At 49.5% G+C, this 24,094-nt stretch overlaps 7 protein-coding genes across 7 annotated transcripts; 4 read left to right on the top strand and 3 right to left on the bottom strand.

The window, feature by feature from the left end:
* Positions 1-59: 59 nt before the first annotated feature.
* ALT_2581 (uncharacterized protein) lies at positions 60-1,136 on the top strand (the record flags this gene model as incomplete). Its single annotated transcript, XM_033561234.2, has 1 exon — positions 60-1,136. One exon carries the CDS (start codon positions 60-62, stop codon positions 1,134-1,136), a length of 1,077 nt encoding a protein of 358 aa, XP_033417125.2.
* Positions 1,137-3,987: 2,851 nt separating this feature from the next.
* On the top strand, positions 3,988-4,912 carry ALT_2580 (C2H2-type zinc finger protein; the record flags this gene model as incomplete). Its single annotated transcript, XM_033561235.2, has 4 exons — positions 3,988-4,059; positions 4,115-4,306; positions 4,371-4,450; positions 4,522-4,912. 4 exons carry the CDS (start codon positions 3,988-3,990, stop codon positions 4,910-4,912), a joined length of 735 nt encoding a protein of 244 aa, XP_033417126.2.
* Positions 4,913-5,324: 412 nt separating this feature from the next.
* On the bottom strand, positions 5,325-7,577 carry gua1 (GMP synthase (glutamine-hydrolyzing); the record flags this gene model as incomplete). The annotated part of the gene is made up of 13 exons (XM_089599375.1): positions 5,325-5,383; positions 5,436-5,516; positions 5,568-5,625; positions 5,676-5,823; positions 5,883-5,914; positions 5,965-6,080; positions 6,135-6,162; positions 6,214-6,750; positions 6,807-6,832; positions 6,886-7,212; positions 7,264-7,309; positions 7,360-7,461; positions 7,509-7,577. The coding sequence occupies 13 exons, from the start codon at positions 7,575-7,577 to the stop codon at positions 5,325-5,327; spliced, it is 1,629 nt and encodes a 542-aa protein (XP_089456521.1).
* A 1,861-nt stretch (positions 7,578-9,438) lies between these two features.
* ALT_2578 (cell wall mannoprotein 1 family protein) lies at positions 9,439-10,045 on the bottom strand (the record flags this gene model as incomplete). The annotated part of the gene is made up of 2 exons (XM_033561237.1): positions 9,439-9,630; positions 9,695-10,045. The coding sequence occupies 2 exons, from the start codon at positions 10,043-10,045 to the stop codon at positions 9,439-9,441; spliced, it is 543 nt and encodes a 180-aa protein (XP_033417128.1).
* Positions 10,046-13,600: 3,555 nt separating this feature from the next.
* ALT_2577 (putative GPI anchored cell wall protein) lies at positions 13,601-14,248 on the top strand (the record flags this gene model as incomplete). Its single annotated transcript, XM_033561238.2, has 1 exon — positions 13,601-14,248. One exon carries the CDS (start codon positions 13,601-13,603, stop codon positions 14,246-14,248), a length of 648 nt encoding a protein of 215 aa, XP_033417129.1.
* Positions 14,249-18,166: 3,918 nt separating this feature from the next.
* On the top strand, positions 18,167-19,009 carry ALT_2576 (uncharacterized protein; the record flags this gene model as incomplete). Its single annotated transcript, XM_033561239.2, has 1 exon — positions 18,167-19,009. One exon carries the CDS (start codon positions 18,167-18,169, stop codon positions 19,007-19,009), a length of 843 nt encoding a protein of 280 aa, XP_033417130.1.
* Positions 19,010-19,129: 120 nt separating this feature from the next.
* On the bottom strand, positions 19,130-23,253 carry ALT_2575 (uncharacterized protein; the record flags this gene model as incomplete). The annotated part of the gene is made up of 5 exons (XM_089599374.1): positions 19,130-19,666; positions 19,714-20,606; positions 20,659-21,119; positions 21,990-22,358; positions 22,427-23,253. 5 exons carry the CDS (start codon positions 23,251-23,253, stop codon positions 19,130-19,132), a joined length of 3,087 nt encoding a protein of 1,028 aa, XP_089456520.1.
* Positions 23,254-24,094: the final 841 nt, after the last annotated feature.

Raw genomic sequence — 24,094 nt, 5'->3', positions numbered from 1 at the left:
TAAAAGCAACTGTCTGATCCTTGGATTTCTCGACCTGACCATAAAGTACCACCATCAAAATGACAGAACCAGATATCCACCCTCCTAACTTCACATCATGCCTAGACCAAAACCAAAGCCCGCTCTTCTCGATAATACCCCCAGAAATCCGCCGGGAAATCTTCGCCTACGCTCTTGCCGCCTTCGAGGACACCAACAACCCATACAGCAAAGACACATACTTCACACGGCCGGGCTATGACGCCCCTCACCGCACCCACACGGAGCTCCTTCGGACGTGTAAACGCGTCTATCAGGAAGCCTGGTTCATGCCGTTCACATATGCAGAGCACGCCTTCTACCTAACATCTTACGACCGAGCACCAGCACAGGCACAGTCCTCGCCAAGAGCCTTCCAGCAATGCCTGGACTTGATCTATCAGATGCACGGCAAGGTCGAGGCCGGCAGGATCAGGATCTTCGCGCAGCTTTTCATGCTCGAAGAAGGACGCAGGATGAAGGCTCTGCTGGACATGACGCATTTCTATCCCCGGAGCATCACGCTGACGATCCGGTACACGGATTTCTGGATGTGGGAGGAGAATCAGCCTCTCTATATTGATGCGGAGTGGGTCAATATGATCTGTTTTCCGGAAAGTGTGACGCGGTTCAGCATGGATTTTGAGAGTATCGTGCGTCGCAGGGATGAGGTTGAGTATATTGCCAACGCGGCGGCTGAGAAGTGGTTCTTCCGGCGGAAGGACGGGAAGTTCCTGACGGCTGATAAGGCTGATATGTCGGTGTCGCGGTGGACAGGGAGTTCTATTCTAAATGGACAGCGATGGTTAAGGGATGAGGTTCGACCGGGTCAATTGGACTATTATGTTGTCACGGTCGTGTGGAAGGTTGCACCTGAATTAGCGGAGGCGCCGTTACCCACACCGTGTCCGACGGTCGAAGTTCCGCAAGATTTCCACCAGCCGGCGCCTCCATTTACTGCAGCAGATTGTGTGAGTGTTGCGGAATTGGAGGACGCCAGTATAGCGCCGGATACACCGGCTGAGAAGACTTGGTTTCTGCTTGAGGCGCGTCGAAGAGCGATGGAGGAGGCATACGAAGACGCCGAGCTCCAAGATGAAGGCATGTGGAGTGATTAAAGTGGATCATGCAAGGAGGTGTCAAGTCATCTATGAGTGGACAAGCTACTATTGCTGTAATTTAGCCCTCGTTACATGATATGAAGTTGTTGAGCGATGATCCCCGATTTACTGAATTGTTAGAGCAAGGCAACAATGTCAGACGCGCCATGTGAGCCAACAAGGAGGATGTTGTCTCAGGAGCCAGGATCATAAAGCTTACCATAGACACCCACCCTCCACAGGCAGTCATCTGACGAGTGCAAAGATATCAATCCAACAAGTAATTTTCAATTCTTCTTCTGTCTCGTCTAAGATAGTCCCAACGCAAGCATCGAAGATAGCTCCTTCTCCGCTGTCGGGGTACACCTGCTAGCCTTCAAATCAAGCATGAAAAATGACCTGTCCTAGCTACCAGCATTGTCTGGCACACATTCCTCGCATCGACCCCACCGTCATTTCCAGGAAAGACACGGAGCCGACAAGAGCAAAGACCTTGCTATTTGCGCAAGCGATCGTCGATCCAACCTAATCTTGCATGGGCCGAACCTACGCCACATCGATTTTTGTCTGTCCGAGATTGCTGTGGCCTATAGCCTATCATGAATCTGCATCTTGGCTAGCGAACGCGTCATCCACGCCAAATCCGACTCGGCCGAGCAGATCTTACGCAGGGAAACTGGTAGAACCGTAATTATTGTGGGCCATTCCTTCCCTTCTGGCTCGGTTAGTATCAATAGTCTCGTCGCATTCCTTGCCTTTCTCAGGAGTTTCACTGTATTCCTTGCCTTTCAGCTCTCGAGAACTAGCCACGATTGTGTTTTGTGGCTTGGGTGGTTCAGCCACAATATGCTGCACAGCCACAATCTCCGTGGAATTCCAAATATGCAAGGAGGGATCAACGGTCCATCTGTTGCTAAATATGCGGCTATTTTGTTCCGGCGTAGAGAGGTACTCCGTGTGTGCGACCTTGGACGAAATGCGGCTGTGGTACTAGATAGTGGCTGACCAACAATACTCGCCGGCGTCGACTAGCCCCAAAGTCCCCGACCTCCATGAGCGTGTAATCTATATCCGGCGCGAGGTGCAAGTGATGAGGAGTTATGATGATACCTAGCAGCCCCAAGTCTACCTGGTAGAAGAGCACGGAATCGTAGGTTTTTGAGCCAATCAGAAGGTTAGACATTGACAGGTAAGGTACTCGACCAGTCACATTGAGCATTAAACTGACGATGTAAAAGCGGATGGATAAGACATGCTACGCTTCACTCCGCAATAATGCATAGGTGAATTAGGGGGGCTGATTTGAATGAACTATCAGACCCCAAGCGAGCCCTTGGATTACCCGCTGATGCCTCGCAAATGTGAGATAGGGTTGGGATCTACGGCCATTCGAAAAGTATACCTAGTATTAGTCCACGGTTCCATTGGCGGATTATTTGTGGGTATCGCTCGATGAGCTTCCTGTGTATTTGGTAGGAGGTAAGCTCCATTTCTAGTATTATGTATCTATCCACCGGGATGTGTTGTACGTATCTCATTCTCCAGATACGAACTATCTACTATGCATTAGTCTCGGATTTCTTTCCCGAAGACGACAGCGCTGCAAATGACGACAGTGGTCCATTCTTTGAATGAAATCCTGATTCCTGCTTTGGGGTAAAGAATGCGGTAACATCTTGAAACTTGGATGGCTATACTCGTCAATACTCTCTGGCGGTCAATAGTGATGCCCTCAAATCCACTAATAACGAGAATGCCAAACTACAGGTTCCTATCTAGAACAGCCTCGGCAACTTACTGCGGAGGAGGAACGGCCGAATGAGACACCCCTCTCGATACCTTAATATCGGGAAATCCTCTTGCTCCGAAGAATCCATCAAGATTCGTCAGGTATATTGGGTTGTACACACCAATACCATAATGGGGAAGAGGCGCGTGAAGGAAAATCCTGCGTGGACCTTAGAGATCGGGTTAGAACTGACAAATTCCGAGATCGACATTCGCAAGTTCATCCAGCGCCCCAATTCATAATGCATCATCTTCCGCCTCATTATGGACCAGTCCGGACTCTCAGCTCGCTTGATCTTTCCAGTTATCAAGATAGGTCGAGCCGCATGACCTAGCATGGGTCGATTTGACTACCTGTTCAAAGTTGAGTAATGCTCTTTGTCTGTTTGCCGCTCTTGGCAGCATTGAATTCGGTATAGTTGCGCTGGTTGTACCTCTGGGACAATGTGAGTTCCTTGCTTAATAGATCCCTGTGCCGCTCGATTGACTGACCCAAAGGGGATCTGGGATAGAGTAGAGATGCACTAGAGGGTCGTTCCCCATTCAAGGACCGAACTGACAGGATATAAACATAGTTCCTTATGTCTCACCAAATACTCCGTATACATGGTCCATTGCTCTCGCTTAAGCGCAATGTCTTGTAAACATACAGGCAATCACGCATCTGCAGCCGCCATTAGATAAAGCACCTGCACCTGTAGAAGGATCAACGAGATACTGTTTTTGGCTGCAATTGCACCGGCGTCCATTGGCCCCTGTTTCAGTCGCCACCATACCGGTGTGACTGCAGCCAGACCATTTTTGAGAGAAGATACCGGACCGCTTAATGGGGAATTTCGGGAATACCCCCTATATTCACGTAGCCTTGCCTTGCACACTGCAAAATACCTTGGTGTGATCGTGCATGCTCCAGTTACGGAGTAGTGGCTGTTGACCAGATCCTCCCGCCGATCGTCCCGTTGACACGAGAAAGTACCAAGGGCGTCCCACTGACAGATGTCCTCTGTGCTCAATCCTTATTAACCATTCATTTTCCCCTTCCCCCCCAGGAGTTTCGTTTTTGTTAAATCAGATTACGACCATGGAAATGACCCCGATGATGCTCCTGCCCAGCTTAAGGAAGTTCAAGTGCCCCTGGGCGCACTGTGGAAAGGTCAATATCACCCTCTCTCCAACTACGCAAGTTAAAACTCACAAAAGCCTCACAGTCTTTCAATCGCAAGTCCGACCTCTGCCGACATCACCGCATTCACACCAACGAGCGACCATACCACTGCACCGTCAAAGGCTGCAACAAGAGCTTCGTCCAGCGCAGCGCGCTAACCGTCCACTTCCGCACGCACACCGGCGAACGCCCACACGTCTGCAATTTTGCCGGTTGCGAGAAGGCCTTCTCGGACGTAGGTCCTAGTTCCTACTCTACCACATCACCCCCACGCCCACGTACTAAAGATTACCTCGCAGTCCTCAAGTTTAGCCCGCCACCGGCGCACCCACACCGGCACAAAACTGTACAATTGTCCAGAGAGAACGTGTCCCAAGAGGTACGACGCACCTCCCGTACGACAAAATGAAGAGTGAAGACTAAATGATACCTACTGGGGTTTGCGTTCAGCTTTTCCCGCAGAGAAACGCTAGCGAACCATCTCCACCGCCATCATCCGGCCATCATAAGCCTCGCGCATCCGCAATCGCATACGCATGCCTGTGAAGACGCAGCTTTTACCGAATCGCCGTCTCCGTATCAGAGTATATTGCCTCTATCGGCGAGCGGGGCGTTTGGACCGGCGTTCTACATGCAGCATGACCTTCCGGTGAGCTACGCGCCAACGCAACAGAGTATACCGCTCCAATCGGCCTTCTCCGTGGCGATGCAGGAGATGCAGTATTCGCTCTCCAGCAATTCTCTACAGCAGTTTCAGGACTTCGGGATCGCGGGGCTCACAGATTATCGTGTCTTAGATTCTAGAGAGGGGCTAAGCAATGGTTATGAGCTCTCTGGGTGAAGGTGGGCATATGGTGGCGCAATTTATCTAGGATTGGGGCGTTATGGCGAGGATACCGGTCTTTTGGTGAGTAGGATGGCTTTACCTTGTACTAGGTGTTTAACTGGACCATGCGCAGCGGGCACATAAAGGGTTGGGAAGAGTGGGATAACTGGAACATTTATCCAAGCAGTCCAAATTGTGGTGATTCGGTGCATTGGAGATTGGAGACTCTAGGTTCGATGTCGTACTCAGGATCAGGCAATACTCAGCCCTTTTGAATAGTGGTTAAAGTCCAGATACTAAGGTAGCTAAGTCGCTGAAACCACGTTTCATTTCTCGTGGTCTAGATCATCAATTGTCTGAAAATCTTGTAATTTTGTAACCCATCTAACTCCAATCCGGTTGTATCGCTCTATGTATCATGAAAAAATTACTCCATTTCAATGGTGGCAGGAGGCTTGCTGGAAATGTCGTAGAGGACACGGGAGACTGCAGCTCGTCAGCACCCATCTAGATAGGTGATCTAGAAGACGGAACTTACCACCGTGGACCTCGTTGATGATCCGAGTAGCGCACTTGCTCAAGAACTCATTATCGAAGGGGAAGGCACGAGCGGTCATGACTAATATAACTTAGCACAGAAAGTCTCCATCGATCCCCAAAATCAACTTACAGTCGGTAGTCTCAACAGCGCGCAGAATGATGATCTCAGCGTAGACGCGCTTGTCACCCTGGAAGACGGGTTAGATTGGAAACAATTGAAGAACGCAACTAAACGTACCATGACACCAACGGCCTTGCTGGGATCCAGGGCAGCGTAAGCCTGAGAGATCTTGTCATACAGACCCGCTTCGCGGATCATGGAGATGAAGATGTGATCCGCCTTTCGGGCGATGTCGACGCGCTCGGGGGTAACCTCACCGAGGACCCTGCCGTTGCATTAGTTCCGGAGAAACTTCGTTGACTACTGAAACAACCGAGAACCTACCGAATGGCAATACCAGGGCCGGGGAAAGGGTGCTTTGACACCGTCAGCAATTCGAAGACCATACACATGGCGGAGAACTCACTCTCATAACAAGCTCGTGGGCGATGCCCAGCTCTCTTCCAAGCTGGCGAACCTCGTCCTTGAAGAGCTCGCGGAGGGGCTCGATGAGCTTCATTCCTTGTCCCTCGATCATACGCTCTGTAACAAATTAGTAAATGATGCCGTAACGGTTAAAATGGTAGTAGAACATACTAGGCAGTGCACCGACATTGTGATGTGTCTAGAAAAATGTATGAGTACCAGACTCCCGAAATAAACGGGGCGGGCAAACCTTGATGGTGGCGGAAGGACCCTTGAATGAGATACTCTCAATCACATCGGGGTACAGAGTACCCTGGAGGAACCACTTGACCTTGGCACCAGAGTTCTCGGCCAAAGCCTCAATCTTCTCCGCCTCCTCCTCAAAGACATCAATGAAGGTGGCACCGATGAACATGCGCTTCTTTTCAGGATCAGTGACACCCTTGAGGCCATCCAAAAAGCGCTTGCAGGCATCAACGACAGTCAGGTTGATACCGAGGTGCTTGTTCAGAGTCTCAGCCACGGTCTCGCACTCGTTCAAACGCATGCATCCGTTGTTGACAAGAACGGCGTGGAAACGATCACCGATAGCCTCCTTCATGAGCTTGGCGGCAACCGTGGAGTCGACACCACCGCTAACGGCACCGAGAACGTGATCGGTCTCACCGACCAGCTTCCGAATGCGAAGAATTTCCTGGTCGACGAACTTGGACATGGTCCAGTTGGGGTTGGCACCACAGATGTCGACGGCGAAGTTGCGGAGGAGCTTGGCTCCATCGGGGGTGTGCTGCGCTTTGTTAGACATTCAATCACCTTGGCGACTATCGAGCGAAGGGATCATACTGTGACTTCGGGGTGGAACTGAATGCCTATGACTTCGTTAATAACTTGTTGAAGGGCTGCGCGCTGATAGGGAAATTACCATAAACAGGCTTTGTCTCGTGTGCGATACCGGCATACTCGGAGTTTGCGGTAGTCGCGATGGTGTGGAAGCCCTCGGGCAATTTGACAAGCTTGTCACCGTGACTCATCCAGACCTTGACGTGGTCCTCCAGACCAGCGAACAGCTTGTCGACATGTCCCTGGCTGTCGAGTCTCTTGGCGTTCAGGTCAGCATGGCCGTATTCGCGAGCAGTACCGGCAACAACATTGTCCTTTCCGAGTCGGTAGGCAATTTCCTGAAGACCGTAGCAAATTCCAAGAACGGGAACACCGAGTTCGAAGACCGCAGGGTCAGCGTGGGGGGCACCTAATGGTCGTTAGGTCAAATTCGTCATGTAGTTCGCATTGTGTCGCATACCGTCCTCGTATACACTGTAGGGGCCGCCAGAAAGGATCTTGAAAAGCTTTTGTTAGTGACCGTCTATCTCGCGCAGCGGACCGAAGTATGACTCACAATTCCCTTGGGCTTGAATGGAAGGTCGGCCAGCTTCTGAGTGCATGGCAGCATCTCACTGTACACTCCGATCTCACGCAGTCTTCTGGTAATGAGATGGGTCTAATCTATTAGCATAAGTCTCATGTATGGTGCAAGTCGGAGCTCACATATTGCGATCCGAAATCCAGGGTAAGGATCGTGTCGAACGTGGCCGACGGAATCTGTTCTTCAGCCATTGTGACGGGGTTTGACGGAATGGTACCGGTTGAGACTGTCACTATTGAATGCTGATGAGATGTGGGATGCAAGAGAAAGTTAGATTGACTAGTCTCTTAGATCAATTGCCCGGAGCACAGCTGATGACTGCTGGTACCCAGCAGCGAGAAGGTTGCAACGCGGTGACTCGAGGGGAAATTTTTCTCTATGCGGGGCGGTGAAACACGCGGGGTTGAGCAATATTCGGCAGAAAATTCTTTCTATTTTGGGTTATCAGTAATGAGCCAATCATCACCCTCAGATAAGGCAACGGGCACTAACCTTAAGTGGTATACCTCAGGTGTCACTTTGTCATGTCATTTTCGGAGTATGAAGGACACGCTTCCTGAACCAGAGTCCGAGTCCAGATTCATGGCTTGTATGGGGCTTCCAAGATACGTCAACTACTGGAACTGTGAGCCAAGGATATCTGATCCATGCAGAAGACTTACATATCTCGAATGTCTAGGATTATGCGCAATCATCGCCTTCAGCAAAGTGCGCGTCTAACACATGGTCTGTCGTCTGCTGGGTCTGATTGGACTCCAACATATGTTTCCCTGACAGCTTCAAGCTCATACCAACGCTGAACTGAAGCCAAATCAGTCTCCTATCTGGAAACCTGACATGTCCAATAGTGTTCCCACTAGGAACCTCACCTTATGAAGATGGCTTCACCTGGGCTAATTATATCGATGGAAGGTATACTTCGTCGGAGGTACGATCTGAAGGGTGAGAATTCAACCTCGTCAGACAAACGTATTAGGACAGAACATCAAAGGAAATACTCCATCTAGCCCTTAAACATATCTCTTTTTAATACTATCGGCCATGATCTTGCATTGACTGCCGACACCGACCGGATAACCGGCATCGACGCATCGGACAAACCCCGCCCATATTGGGGGCAAGGTGTGCACAAGCCTGGATAATAAATTGTGGGCATTTTAATCCTGACAAGACTTGACCTTGGACCAATGACTTTGTGTAGATTGGATACAAAGGCAAGTACTAAGTAGTGCCTCTCATCGAGGTGGGCGTCGGCTGATTCCGCGCTGGGCAAAAGGCGGGGAAGGGGATCGTCAACAATGGGGAAAGATTCGCAGTTCTTGTCATGAGATTGTATGTTTGTCTTGGCTTCTGTGCTCAATTCATTCTACACTGGATAATTCCTATCGTGGGGACCGGATTGGAGGGATTCGGCATGCTGACGTCCCTCCTGTCTATCCAGACGTATCTAGTTGATGCATTAAGCGAGCATGCAGCTTCTGAGGCGGCTTCTCTGATGGTGGCCTGATTGTTGATATGGGCGTTTTTGCCGCTGGCGGGCCGGCGATGTATGCGAGGCTAGGGCTGGGATGGGGGAATTCGCTGCTAGGGTTTATTGCGTTGTCGATGCTGCCGCTCCCTGTGGTGTTTTACTACTATGGCAAGAGGATTCAGACGTATCCGATGTTCAAAGTGACTTTCTGGACTTTATTTGTCTCGAGCAAGTGGCCTGCGGCGGTGCATGTAACGCTTATTAGAGCAATAAGACTTCCAGCATTATCAAATGACAACCAAGCTATATAAAACTAGATTTTGATGCACTGTGCTTGGGAGAGGATAGTGGATGTCAGAGCGCACATACCAGTCTGTAGCTGAGCCATGCGGTGGTATAGTTACGAGGGAGCGTAAGACCAGCGTCCAGCAGTAAAAATAAGTATATCTGGGATAAAATAGTCGTCACAAATGTATTCTATTCAACGCAGTCTTGACTTAAACTGCAGCTAGTAGTAACAATCATGGCCGTAACCCCAAAGGTTCAAAGTTCAAAATACATTATCATGTCACATAAACCCCTCACTGAGAGTAAGCCTTGATAGCATCAGCAAACAATCCCTGAGCCCACTTCTCTCCACCGTCAATCTCCTCCGCATCCTTGGCATCCACGATCTTCTCAAGAGCATTAGGAAGCTCGGAGGTGAGACCACTCAGACTCTTGAGAATGCGCAGCATATCGCCGCTCTTGCCAATCTCTTTGATCTGAGGTTCCTATTCAAACATCAGTCTCATTCAGCCATGCGTATCATAAAGATCTTCTAAAGCTGTGACTCACCTTAGCGACGATATCAGCAAGCAGATCACCCATGAACGTGGGGTAAGGCTTCGCAAGGGCCTCCATCACAAAGTTGCTGTCTTCGTCGGAAAGAGGAGCGGTGGCGTGAGCGGCGTCGATGGCGCGATGAAGAGATGCTTCAACGGCAGCCTCTTTCTTGGTGATGACGGTGTACTGGGCAGGGTGTCCATCGAAGGCCTTGACTGCGTTGTCCAGGTTGGTGTACTTGTTTGCGGCCGCGTTGAGGTTGTGCACAACGTCTTTGACGGTGTTAGGGACTGGAAGGGCACTTGTGCTGCTGATGAGGGCGGTGGCCACGAGGGCGCTGAAGAGACTCTTGATAGCAACCATCTTGGTGGTTGTTGTGGACCAGGCTTGTGGTTTGGGAAGTAAAGGATGTGGATTGGCTTAGAGAAGCTTGTCAGAGAAAAATGCAGGTATATGGATGGAAGAGAAGAACAGAGAAGGGTGAGGTGAGAAGGGAGTATTTATAAATCGTGCATGTGAGGCAGATGAGGCTAAATGCTCGCTTAGAGAGCAAGGTGAATATGGAAGACAAGGATGAGGTGATGGTGTCAATAGTGGATCCATGATATGCATGGAATATTCCTGGATGGTGGAGTAAGACAATTCGTGGCATTTTTATGACCTTTAATATCAAGATCAAAAGATAGTGGATCACTTTATAATATTCACGCAAGACTCCGGATTATATTAAACTGTTACTCCTAGATGACAGCCCCGCCATGACGATACAGTCAAGTAGGACTTAAATATCAAGGCTCCCCTTCCACTCGCTCTCTCTACCAAAAGTGAATAATTACAATGTATACTGATACGAATATTGACCCTTTGAATGGTCAAGCCGGTTATAGATATCCATGATCAGGCCACGTTAAACATCTTCCTCTTTCGCTGTCGTGCCTTCTCCCACTCGCGGCTCGGAACGGCCGATTGTTCGAGATACCTGAGCTTCAACAGTCGGGACCGGTTGGTCTTGCTGCTTGGATCCACATTTCTGGAAATAACTGCAGGCTGAGAGCACTGCAACGAGGAGATGCTACGCAAACAAGGCGAGGCATGGGCTGTCGCTCTTCGAGAGATCTAGAGCCTTCTTCCCTCTACGCATGGCACTATACCTTGCTGATGTGAGTACAGAATATAAGTCCCAAGCATAAGGTCTTGGGATTCATGTTCGAGGATATCACCGATATGGGTAATGAGGTAAGAGATTCCATCTTCTGCCAGCGGTATGACGAGCAAGAGTTGACTTTGGCCAGGCTGTATACTTCCAGTGCCGTATCTTTGCATCTAGAGACACGTGAACTGCATTGTCCGCGGCACGATGCACGATTGCGCACTGGCAATTTGGCAAATACCTGTTTCCATCTACTCGGAAAATAAATCTGCGATTGGATTGCGCATTTACCGATTAGAGGCATTGCCACTATAATCCACACTATACATGGGTGTTGGTTGGCTCAGCAATATATCGCAGCGGGTCACCTTGACCGAATGTAATTCAGTCAGCCTTGGCATGCGCCTTTCATGCATTACTCGATGCAAATGGGAAAGTCCCCGGTGCCAATTGCGACACCCTGGGACAAAGGCGGCCGCCTTTTTCGGCTCGAGCTATGCATCCTGAGAAATGTTTTCTCATCGCAGTGAGAGTGAGACAGACACGCCTTGTTGTGTATGATACCATTAGGCCCTTGCGAACACCCAGTCTGCTGAAGCTCCGCGCGCATTGAATCACTTAGCGATCGAGGGGCTGCGATCAAGTATCAAGCCAGTTCTGGTACGTTCACTTGAAGCTGACTGGATTCTAGATCTGTCCTCGACGGAATTTAATCTGTACCGAAAGGTGTGGTGCAGTGGAGTGAGACATCCTTACTTGGCATGGACGGGAGGGGCCCGGGGACTGTAACGGCGGCCGGATTGCTGTCTAGGTGGGGAAGCCCAAATCGGAAAATGAAGAAAAGAGAAGGTAAGATAGCATCCATACCGGAGAAGAATACGAGGCGGATATGCATTGCATTGTTCAAGAGGCGCAGTCCAAGCAACCGTGCGGCTGTGCCATTGCCAGACGAGCAACTTCGATTGCCTTGCTACCGTCGAACTAGATCCCTCGATTTGAGGTATCAATTGACCCCTGAGCCCTGCGCTACAACATGGTCGTCAATATGCAACGGTGTCATTTGCACCACTCAGTGATGGTCATCAAGCACGCACCGTTATTCGTGCTTAAGATGGCCAAAGGAAGCATAAGCCTGGTGGTGGAGAGTAACGCAACTGGTGATATACAGCAAAGTATTCAACGCCTTCTACCAAATTCTTTCATTTATGTTCGGATCAGTGGGGAAGTTCAAATAGCATTATAAGAAAGACAACTGACACATGATGCATACCACTCAGAGTACTGACAGCTTCATTTTATATTCCGTACCACGCCATACATCCCATCTTGCATTCTACCTTTCATGGCTGCGCCAAGGAGCCATTTGCGCATTCCCTCGTCCACAGATTCACCCTCAACAATCATCCCTGGGGTTATCAGCGCGGTTTCGGTTGGAGAATTGGATGAGATTTTTGCTACGCTAGGCCAATAGATATCGACTGCTCCACGAAAACGAGCTCGTGGCAAAGTCCACTTGCTCGGTTTATCGACCACTGGAGAGACAGCGAGGCCCTATCCGAGATCTCCCCTTAAAGCTTCCACTCGCTACTCATTCAATTAGTTTTCGGCAACTGGCTATCGACAGCGAAGAAACGACCCGGTCCAAAGTTCCGCGGTCGTCATCAGGCTGCCGACGCAGAAGGGCAGACGTCCAGAGTACTAGCATGACAAAACCCCCCGATGACGAAGACAGCAGCGGTCAAACTGATAGACTTCCTGCAGGGTTTGACAGTGTCGATTGCGAGCCTGTCAACGGAGTGTGCCTCATACGATAGCCTCTATCTCAGACAGTCAGACATGGCGGTGTTGGCACCATGGAAAACCCCCTATTTCCTTCCGTCAACCACATCTTGATGTAGGGCCGTTTACGTACTTCGGCGACGAGCCCTACTCATTTATCCGGTCCCTACCTGAGAAACTCTGGAAGGTTCTTCAAGGCTACCAATTACATAGGCAACAACTCGTAAACATTCCAGGCTCCGAAGAACTCAATGGTGACGCCAGTACAGGTCGGTAGGGTCACTAATTCTGGAATTATACGACGGAATACCGTGACTATTGTATAAAGATTGAGCCTCCCAGCTTGCGTACAATTGCGAACAGAATATACGAAGTCGTGGACAACTGAGGTGGCACGCTGAAATACGAGCATGTTGGTTTCGACCCTGAATACGCCACTGAATAATAGAGATTACAGTGTGCCGTCGATATGAACAACTGAGTTGGTAAGATGACTGACTCCAATGATAGATTATTTCGTATTCATTTACAATCATTGTCCTTCAGGTCCCTCTGGATTTTCCCTCCTGAATCTTGTCATCCCTGTAACGCAGACAGACGATATCTCAGCGTCTGCAGATCGGACCAACGCCCACCAATCGGCCACTGACGGTGTACTCTATTTTGCGAGCCTCGCAGTGGCGCAGTCAGTTCTTCATGGGGATAAAAAAAAAGGCTAAGCGACAGGGAATCCTCGTTTCTAGCATGCTAGATATTGAAGCCAGACGTGACAAGTGAGGGAAAAGTCCAATCGATATGGGAGATCGTGCCGGACCGCAAGGTTACACAATGTGCTGTCATCAGGGATTGCCCCTCTCATTGCAAGGCAGAACAATTTCTGATATCTCACATCTCACATATAAGATGAACGCATTGCGCAGCAGAGTTTGGCATTCATTCCTGCCTGCCCCAGAAATTCCGCGACAAACTGCTCCATCAATCCCCCCAGGATGCACTCTGCTTTTATCCTCCTCGCAGCTCTGGCTGCCGTTGTTTCCGTGGAGACAACCGATGTCCAAGTGTTCCAACCGGGCCCCACGACCCTTCCGCTGCACGCCGTCGAGGCCAGCGTCGTCGATGCCAATGCTGGCGCCACCACTCTCGCCATCAAGTGCGAGGGAAACATCTACCCCCCCGGTGATCACTTCGCCCTCTGCAGCCCTTTCACCATTACCCAGGGCCCATCCACCTACAGCGTCAGCGCAGTCTACTCAGCCTCGGCGGGTGGAGTCGAGGAAACCCACACTGTAGTACAAGACTGCGACATCACCTCATCCACCGAGTTGGCCACATGCACACTGTCCGCCAAAGTGGAAGTCTCCGCACTCGGAAGAAAAACCGTCACCTCGTCCTCGGCGACGGTTACCCTTCACTCTGGCGATATTTGGTATACGCCTGTTCTGGTGACCGCTGGCGCGGAGAAGTTGACGGCGTCGAGAGCGACGCAGACAGTGTCTGACACAACGCGGACAGGGTCTACAGCGACGCAGACGGCTGGAAATGATGGTGCTGTTGTTGTGAATGCCGCTCCGGGAAATATGGGGCTCGGTCAGGCTGCTGTTGTGGCTGTCGCTGCCGCTGCAATTGGGTTTTTGTAGGTGTTTTGAGGGGTTAAGTCACATACAAATGCGTGGAGTACACGTTGGTTAATGTTGATTTCTGACTTTCGCTCGCTCTGTCGAGCCGTTATGTTGATAGCATCCAGTCATAACTTTCTTAGTGAAGTTCTTAACATTATCTTAATAACATTATCTTCATAACGGCAAGATATTTCTTTGTATTCTGCTCCACTCTTTTCGTATGCTCAGGAGCCTTCTGGTTAGATGAAATTGCCTCAAGCAGATTGTCTGACAGAATAGTCAGTCCACATCCATAGCAGCGTTGCCAACGCAACAAAGAAGCAGCCGATGTTCCATGCCGTTGCCCAGTCCCCAAAAATAAGTTTGGCAACGACGACCAGGAGGAAAAGCAAGGTAACGGCTAAAGGTAAGACAATGTGCTGTGAACTAAATTGCCAGTTTTCCCGAATTCTTATACCACGGAATCGGAGCTCGCTTAAATCAGGGCAATGCCATTCGTCAAATCTCCTTAAGATATCACTGTGTTCTCTTAATTAGGCTTCTGGTAATTGTAAAGCGCAGTTTACCACTTACAGGTGGCTATACACTAGCCGTTCTCTGTTAAGGACACCGTTTAAAGCAGCAAGACCGGGGTCCGAAAACAACATTGTCAATAAGGACCGCGTATCGAGACGCGAGAGTTCCCGTTGCGCGTCATAATACTCCTTCTCAGGGCATTTTGCGTCGTCGATTATGTACGAGACACAGTCCAGGAAACAATCTACTCTGCCTGTCGATAGATTGTATTGGCATGGGGGGTCCTGTGGTCGGTAACTCGCAATGATCTGTTCCAATCGTCTCCTTTCGCCATCCAAATCCTCTGTTGTATACATTCCCATATAAATTTGCTTCATTTCGCCTCCTGACTTCAGCCCAGCAATCGAGATCTTGAATGATATGTCAGTACCGCTAGGGATAAACTACACGGTCTACTGCGACACGACAAACCTTAACAATCTCCACCTGCCTAACGCCAAAGAAAGGCAAATATCTCCTCCAGTGCCCTCTATAAGTGTACCATGCTCGGTGGATTTCCCGCCAGACAGCCACCTCATCGGTTGAATCTGCGATATTCACTGGGATAATGTGACAACGATGCTTTTCACCCCAGCAGAGAAGGACTGAAGCACTTATGCCATCTCCTAGCATCGGCTCCAGAGCTTTTCCCAGGCCAGTTTTGCGATCCTCGTGTGACTCTTTTGTAGGGGCGGATGGCTGAGAACTTGCACCTATTCGCTCGACGTTTTCAAGATCGGTAAGTCCCCTATTTCTGTTACCCGTGGACGCTGTTGAGGTATTACGACCGCTTGAATGGCTGTCCACTCCTGACGCGGTCAGAAGGTTCGGCGAAATCCCCGCGTATGGAGAACTTTGTATATAACTCGCGTTGGAGACGGGTAATGTGGGGAATTCTGGTGCGAAGAAGACCGATAACACTCTACTCATCCACAATCTATCAAGGTAATTATGATGCAAACGTTCAACGCGCGTATGTCGATTGGTGCCATCTCTCGAACCGTTCTGTTCATCCGCGTCAACACGCCCAGGCCCTAGCAAAGCCCGTGGTGGGGGATGGATACTAGCCATTTTGCTCGACTTAGAGAAGGACGTCTGGTATCTAACGGCAGGAAGGGTTTAAATTTAGGGAACGGTGTCAATATATACTTCTGACCAAGTGAACCACGCCATGCCAAACTGAACCACACCTGTCTAGTTAACATTTGAGATGGAGGGCGTACTTTCAAGGATTACAGACTATAACGCTCCCTTATTGGATGCTAAATAATCCATTTATGCAGCCTCCCACAAGTAGGAGCGTCAGCCTTGTTAGATGTCGGTGTGGGCGGCTAATCATGCTTTATTACTCCAAGGCTGGAGACATTTGTATGCATGTAGTGTGACCTTAGTGAGGGCTATCTCATTCCAACATCTGTCAGCCTTGTCATAGGCCCTCCGTGGAACTCAGACAAAGACCAATCCGCTTGGTCGATTTAAGAGTACAGCCTTGTCCCCGTCCCATCCATGTTCACAGTCGTAACAAAACCGCTCTTTAGGGAGACATCTCACAGGTTTTAAGAAACTTTAATCTCCATGTCGAAGCCAGATATAGAGGCATGAAAATGGTTATGAGTGATTTGTAGTGATTATATATAGCACGGCCGAATCAGAACAACCTGGAATAGGTGATCAGAAAAACACAACCTTTTAGAATCCTAGATGGTCGAACCTATTCAAGTATAAGCCGTCAGGAAGGATGGCGCTTAGTCCTATAACAGCTAACTGTTCTTTTCTTTCATTGCGGGCTACTAAGTTCTTCACGCCTGATACAGCCCTTCTAGAGTCTCATCGTCAGGTCCTCGGCTACATCACTAACACTCATGCTAGAAGCATCACAAGATTATTTTGGAGGCAAAGCTACTGTTCAAGAATTTACTGCTTTTCCTATAAGGCTTAAATCCGGCTGAGCGCAGTGGAAGATCTGTTTTCTGCAATCTGTGGTACTATATGAGGATCTGATGATCCAATATTTTCTGTAGTAACAGTCCGCCTTGCGAGGCATCCAAGCACAGCCTCCCCCTTATCTAAAAGCTTAAGCATCCATATCAGCCTTCTGCAATCCGCAGATTTTAGAATAACATTTCTTCCATCCTCCATTACACAATCTGCATCATTCTCGCCATGTCGGTTCCCCTTGGCTTTGATAATATTCTCTTCATCCTGAGGAGCTGTCGTTCATTATACCGATGTCTAGCATCCCCGTTCAGACGAAATCGACAAAACGAACAAGAGCGAACTTAAGAATGCACCTGCGCTTAGTCTGTTCTGCCTCCCTCATTATCGCGTATGTTCCCTAGAAGTCAGAGCTTGTCAGTGGAATCCCTGGAGAAGCCTATAGAGACTTGGCTCCTTCTGACAATGCCAAAGACTCTAGGCCGGTTTTTAGTCAGATAGCTAAGAAATCAGAGGCGGCAATGTAATCGGCTACTCAAACACTAGCAACCAACAGAGTGGGAGAATACACAACAGGAGGAGACATGAGTCGACTGACTAGATGTGTTTCTTCTTTGACATCGTAGACCGCGGCCCCACAAGCTCAGGTACCTATCAGGTGTTAATTTTTATGTCATTCATGGTTCCGAAGCCTGGCGCAACAATTGCGGACAAGGAGCACTGTCTATGTCGATTATGTGGGCTTTACATGTTTCTGGGGAAGCTAATCTAGTCATGGGCAATACTTTGGAGAACAGAGAGAAGGTGGACTAGAAGTAGGGGTTTAAGAATAGCAGCAATGGCAAGAGAGAGCAGGCAGAGAAAGCTATAGCTCTTTGGAGTCGCACTCACCACTGCACTTCGTTCTGAAGATCCGCGCGAGAAAGCACCTGAACCAGACCTGGTCCAGGATCACATGGACTTTTCACATGATGTCCAGAGAAACTCTTTTAGCATGCTAGATCTCATTTCATGTACCACTCTGCTGTGAAACACCAGTTGTCTGCTGGCTTGCTTCTGTGCCGTAAGAAGGATAATCACTAAAACAAGCAGTTGCCACTGCTAGCTTAAATATTATTCAATGATCAAGCAGGTGATCTCTTGAGATATCTTCCAGAGTAACACTAGATTTTGATTGTCGTTGACGGCATATTGTGTAATTTATTACGTTGATCCGTATCGAGTGTAGCACAATGTTGAGTCGTGTGGGAGTCTTCCGACGGAAGGACCTTGCAAGTAGTCGTTTGCTCCATAACTATGTGATAGTAGCAATACAAGTCAGGCTTTAAATAGAGTTAATGCCCTTCAGCTAATAGTTAGCTACAACTATATCTATAATATACCAAACTGGAACCCATAAAGGAATCTTGGTGCAGAACTTCAACAAGCCCACCAAAAACATACATCATGCCCGCTCAACAGACTACCATCGATGCCTCCAGGGCTAGTTTCTTCCAGGGATTAAAGGGAGCTGTCGGTGCAGAAGTACTCAAGACCCTTGACCCAAATATCGTCGACGCTTTCAAACCAGCAAACATGCAACCCACGCCGAGCTCACCAACCACACCCACGAAATACACATGCTCCACGCAGAAACCCCTGCCAGCAGCTTTCAAATCCAGTGCTCACAAAGCAGCACTCCAAGTCGGGCTTGGAAAGGTTATACCCCGCTGGAAGACCGGCCCTTCCAAAACCGTCAACTTCGCAGTCTTCCAGAACGGCTACCCAAAGCCCGAATGGGCATTCCTCGCAGCCGCCGCCTTAAACGAAGCAGCCGAAGACTGGAACGCGCTTGACCTCGGCGTGCAGCTCAAATGGGTATCTAATCTCGAAGACGCCGTATTCGTCCTTTCCTTCGCAGGCGACCAGGGCGGAGTCCTCGCCGACGCATTCTTCCCCAACGAGGTTGATCTGAATGTGCTCAACGTTTACAACGGCGCATTCCGGCCTGGGACCCTGCCGTTCCTGAAGAATATCTTTTTGCATGAGTTGGGCCACGTCCTTGGTCTCCGGCATGAGTTTGCACCGGAGACAGAGGACGAAGGAGACGAGTACACGGTGCAGATTGGTCCTCGGAATCCGCTCTCGGTGATGGGGTATGAATTTCCTCCCCAGATGCAGCCTTCTGATGTTGAGAATGCGAAGGCTTTTTATAAGTTTCCCGGGACATCTCTGGGATGGAAAGAAGCGCATACTGGAAGTTCGCGAAAGGCTATGTTGCATATTAAGGATTATGATGCGAATAACTAGGTCAGAAATGCTGTCCGAGCAGTACGTGAATGATTATTTCACAGGTACAATTTCAGGTGTTTGGCTTTATGCTTGGTGTTATTAATAGTAAGAGATGCTCCGGGATAGTAGTAATTAATATCAGAGATTTCCAATTTCCCAAATCCCTTGGTAAGGATTTTCGTGATCCTGAAATTGGAAAAATGGATCACGCGTAACGTCCATGAAGGACACATCGCCTGGGAACCCCAAACCCGACCACCCCAACGCTTCCCGCGGCAGTGGCCCTTGGCTTGGGCCACCCTCAGCCGCAATAGAATTCGTACCGCTCCAAGGCCCGGACTGGGAGTTTTCAGACGCACCGCGGTGGTGCACTGTACTCGAGAAGGGCGGCAGCGCCTGCCCTCCATCGGACGTATCTACCGTCCTGGCGGAACGATGGAAGATTTCGGTCTCGACTGTCGTCTGGTCTGGATGCTTCTGCCCGGGGGGCTGCAAGAACGATGCATCGAAGAGACCGTCTCCCGGTGAAGCGAATGGGGACTTGGTAGAATTATAGCAAAGAATGTCCCACATCAATGACGTATCAATTGATAGCGTCCTGCGTGGTTGACGATGATCAGCCGAGTGTGGACTGACGGCAAATGCCGATTGGATGAGGCCCTCAATTTTGTGATGCTACGTTTATGTTAGAAGATCGGCTGAGCGGGTTGATGAGGACTCACAATTGCCTGGATTCTTGGCCATTTGGTGGCCAAGTCACTTAGAAATCTGGTGCAAGTCTCCAGCTTTCGTTGAGCGGACTCCCTCACAGTGGGATCTGCGGCACGGCAGTAGTAAATTAGAATCGTGGCCGCGATAGCCACTACATGGCCGAGGAAGGGATCAGACAGTTGATATTCCTTCTCGGTGATCATGTCAATGAGGCGAGCTGTCCACGTTGTGTGGATGAGTGCCAGCTCTGATGATGTTTTCCAGAACGTGTTTGGTACCGCAAGCTGGGCAGACTGCTGAGGTCGCCAAGAGTAAAGGAAAGGGTGATTAAGAACGCTGTGTACTGCATGGTAGGTGAACTGGAGGTACAGCCAGGGACTCCAGTACTCGCGGGCACGATTTAACTCTTCTGGTGACCGCTCCTGAAACCTTACAGAATCGTATCGATGGGAGGTGGGAAACTTGGTTTCAATGTCCATCAGGTGAGCCCCGATGATACAATATCCAGAGTCCACCGACCAGGGAGGCGTGGTATCTCCACTGGCGCAGTGCGAGACATAATGCTGCACTTCGCTCCAAAGAGTGGAAAGCTGCACCATGTAAACCCAGATACCTCCTAATGCACCATTTTCCTGAGGGGTCTGAGGTGGCTTCATCCCCATTTCCCGAGGAGAGTCAACGTTGACAGCCATGTACTTCGGGTTCTGAATGTCGCGCAGCATGTTCAACTGCATGCTGTGAGGAGCGTATTGCTGGTTAAGAAGATGGATGCTCCAGAATACCCTTCGTCGTTCCTCCAATGCAGGCGTAGATTCGCCTTTGTGCTGCTCAATGTCAAGTCCTGCGCATTTGGCGAGGTTTGTGGCAAGACCAATGTGTAGCCAAGCCAGATGGGTGTCATTAGCTGAGGAGATGTTAGTGAGGTGTCCCTTTTGTCGGGCCAGGATGAATCTCACCAATGTACTCAGCTAGTGCAATCAAACAGAGACATTGCAAGGTTGAGAGGTCCACAGTCCCCTGGACAATTCGAAACATGACATAGCTGCGAGCGGCCTCGGCATATTGTCGACACATCCGGTCTGTTCGTCCGTCCAGAAACGGATTGTTCGAGTAACGAAGCGCAAGACTGAGTATGCCAAATAACACCTCGCTGCGACATCGTTCTGGAATGGAAAGACTATCCGGAAGGAAAAGCCATAGAGGTTGCTTGTGGCAGTATTGGAAATAAAGAGCAATACCCTCCGCAACGATCTCTTTTGGTGGCATCGCAAAGGGCAAAATATCTGCATTGTCAAGACTTGACTCATCGCTAGGATTCCCTGGTGTCAAGGACATTTCCCGCGTCTTGCTTGATTCCGATGTACTCCCACGACTTTGGAGCCCGCGAGAGTACGCCTTGGGGGTTTCAACATGTCGACTGGGTCTGCAGCAATCAGCACACACTTCTACCAAAAGCAAAGCCAGCCGCACATTGATCCTTCCAATATTGATTCCATCTTCTCTTCAAGCTGTTGCAACCGGTTTTCCTACTTCGAATTAGCCTGCTCACGCCTCCCTTCGCAGGCAAGCCAGCCGTACCAAGACCCCGTCGCTGCCTGGGGACCTTTGCAGCGAGTCATAACGCCTGCTATACTGGCATGTTTGTTGGAGCCGCGTGCAGCTCGAACATGCCGGTCTCTCGCCCGGACATCTTGTCTTCTTCCGCCTACTGACAGTCGGCAATCGACGTTCCTTACAAATACCGGTTTTTTCTGCTTCAAACTCACCTACAGTTCTCACAGGCTTGATGCGACCTCTTGCTAACACGATTATTCATCAGGAGCACCTGCAGAAGGGCAAAAAAACGGGAGATATAAAACACGGTGATAAGGTATGTTATGGCGTAAGGGTGCTTTAAAGCCGAGGGGGCGCGGGGTATCGGTTTCTGCATGATGACACGCGGAGTCCAGCCGATCGCCAGTTGGCGTCTGTGACCCACCCAGGGAAACAATACCCTGAAGTGGAAAAGGTTATCATCACTCTGGATCCTCATTTCTTGTTTCCTCTTTCTTATTTGTTTCTCTATTTTTAGATCAGACTAATGTACATGAAAGAAAAGCCTTGTCCTTCAGAACTGTATCAGCTGAGTAAACGTACCCGTGGCCATCAAACGGAGTTCAGGATATAGCATTTATAGCAATGAATGTATTCCATCAAAGGTAGTTATCAAGCCTATTGGATCAGATCACATTATACAAATCGAAGCTACCATTCCAATTTAGCAGATCCATCCACTGAGCATGCTAACCCTGAACAAAAAGCGATATCCTCTGCAGTTGCCTGACCCGCTGAATGCTGCCGCGCTGGCCAGATCTCTCTTTTCATCTTTCTCTCCTCGTCTCGGTGACTTCGGAGTAGAGTTCGGACAGTATTTTGGAAGAACAACGGTGCACTCTCCAGGTCAGGATGAAGCTGACCATTGACAAACACCCCTGCATTCAGGTTCTTCTGGGCAGCATTACAAAGGTGCTTGTCCTCGTCCAGGACTCTCTTGAAGAACGAGTCGATGTATTCAAAGTCCTCATCCGAAGCGTTTATGTGCCGGTAGACTTCGTATTCCATGGAGCAAGTTGCTGCCGACGTCGGGACGCATCGCATCATGTAGAAGAAATGAGGCCTAGGTGAGTTGATGTCAGTGAATGAGGTCATTGATAATCTAAAAGTAAAAAGAAAAACGCAACTCACGAGACTGTCATGCAGGCATTGGGAAAGTAGTAAGTGCTAGCATTCTGTATATCCTCATCCACCTTATCCGGCTTCGGTCGGGAGAAATGCTGAATATGCCCCGGCGTGGAAACGGTATAGTAATATGAGAGATCAGCCAGCTTCGCCACGTCAGGATGCGCAACAGTGCAGTGGTAGCATTCATTGTAGTTATCCGCCAGAGTTTTCCAGTTATAGTCGCCGGCCATCTGCCATGTATGGTCAAACTTGTACTGGGTGAAGTCGAACCTCTGAAATCGTTCTTGCCGGTCGACACCATTGAAATCTTCTTCCCAGGGGACTGGATTTGGAGAAGAGTCGAGATTGACCCAGATAAAACCCAGTGCGTCCGTATGTACATGCACAGGGAACAAGCTCTGATCCTCTTTCTGAAACCCCGGGACGTCTTCAAACTTGGGGGCTTTGGCTAGTTTTCCATTGAGACCGTACGACCATCCATGATATTTACAAGAGAGAATCCTCGCGTTGCCCTCGTCTTCGGAGATGAGGGGAAATGCACGATGGCGGCAAATATTGTGAAATCCGTTAAAGTTACCTTCTCGATCAAGGCACAACACAAAGGAGAATCCAGCTTCTTCAAACCGAAGAAAGTCGCCGGGTTTCGTGAAGCGCAACTTGTGGGTAACCAAGATCCATTTCTTTGAGAAGATAGCTCTTCGCTCCAACTGATATATCTCTGGGGAGTAGTACCAGGAAGCTGGAAGGGCTTTGGGTAGCTCATCTGGGAGTTTTTGGTCTCTAGGAGCGGAGGGTGTATACCCAAACCAAGACGCAACTGTAGCAGCCATGATGATAGTCTGATGGTTTGCAGACAATTCGACACTAAAGGCTCTACTCATACTCTGTCATGACATAATATATATGTCTTCCACATGTCGTCCCTGAATCCATTCAAAGTCCCCGGTCACGCGACCACATAATGGATTTGGAATGGCAGCCATGACTCGGGATTAAGCCACCGCCGAGTTGCGCCGTGTTCGCAAGTTCAGACTATCCATTAACAGGACATTGCATTCGACGGGACTACAGACTGGTAGTGGTCATGGGTCAGCCGGTCCGTCGGCGTTGATACACCGGTCACGGGATCGGGGCTTAGGAGTTAGGCTTCCCTACATATCTTCTAAGAGAGAAGGTTAAGAATTAGTCCGGATAAACGGTATGATGCATTGAGACCACTCTGCAGCGCTCAGTGGCCTTCAAAGTTGCCACCTTAGATAACGGGGGATATCTCGGGTCCAGATCGTTTACATTCCTGGAGCACACTTCTCTATCCAGACTCCTCTTGAGCTCCAATCGAGCTACGTAATTAGCTCTTGACTTTTTAAAAAGGCCTGTGCGGGTCCATCAGCTGCCAACCTTCCCCTCGGCTGGCGCAAAAGTTCAAAAAGTTTGGAGGTACGGGGTCGTGCAGTCCTGGATCTATGTACAGCTAGCGGATTCTGTCTCGGAGAGTAACTCTGCGGAGAGCTCTGCTCGGGACTTGCTACGGCTCAGGCCTTCAGCTATTGAGCCTGCTAATCACCGTATGGACACGGAGCCCTCCGATCAGGTGTACCTAAAAGGTAGTGTGTCACTTAAGCAGTTAAAGTACTCGAAGCTACACGGCAGACTTTCCTTCAACAAAGCCCC

The sequence above is a fragment of the Aspergillus lentulus genome (genome assembly GCF_001445615.1).
Source record: "Aspergillus lentulus DNA, contig: Alt04, strain: IFM 54703, whole genome shotgun sequence".
Taxonomy (NCBI): Eukaryota; Fungi; Ascomycota; class Eurotiomycetes; order Eurotiales; family Aspergillaceae; genus Aspergillus; species Aspergillus lentulus.
This window is presented reverse-complemented; position numbering and strand designations above follow the sequence as displayed.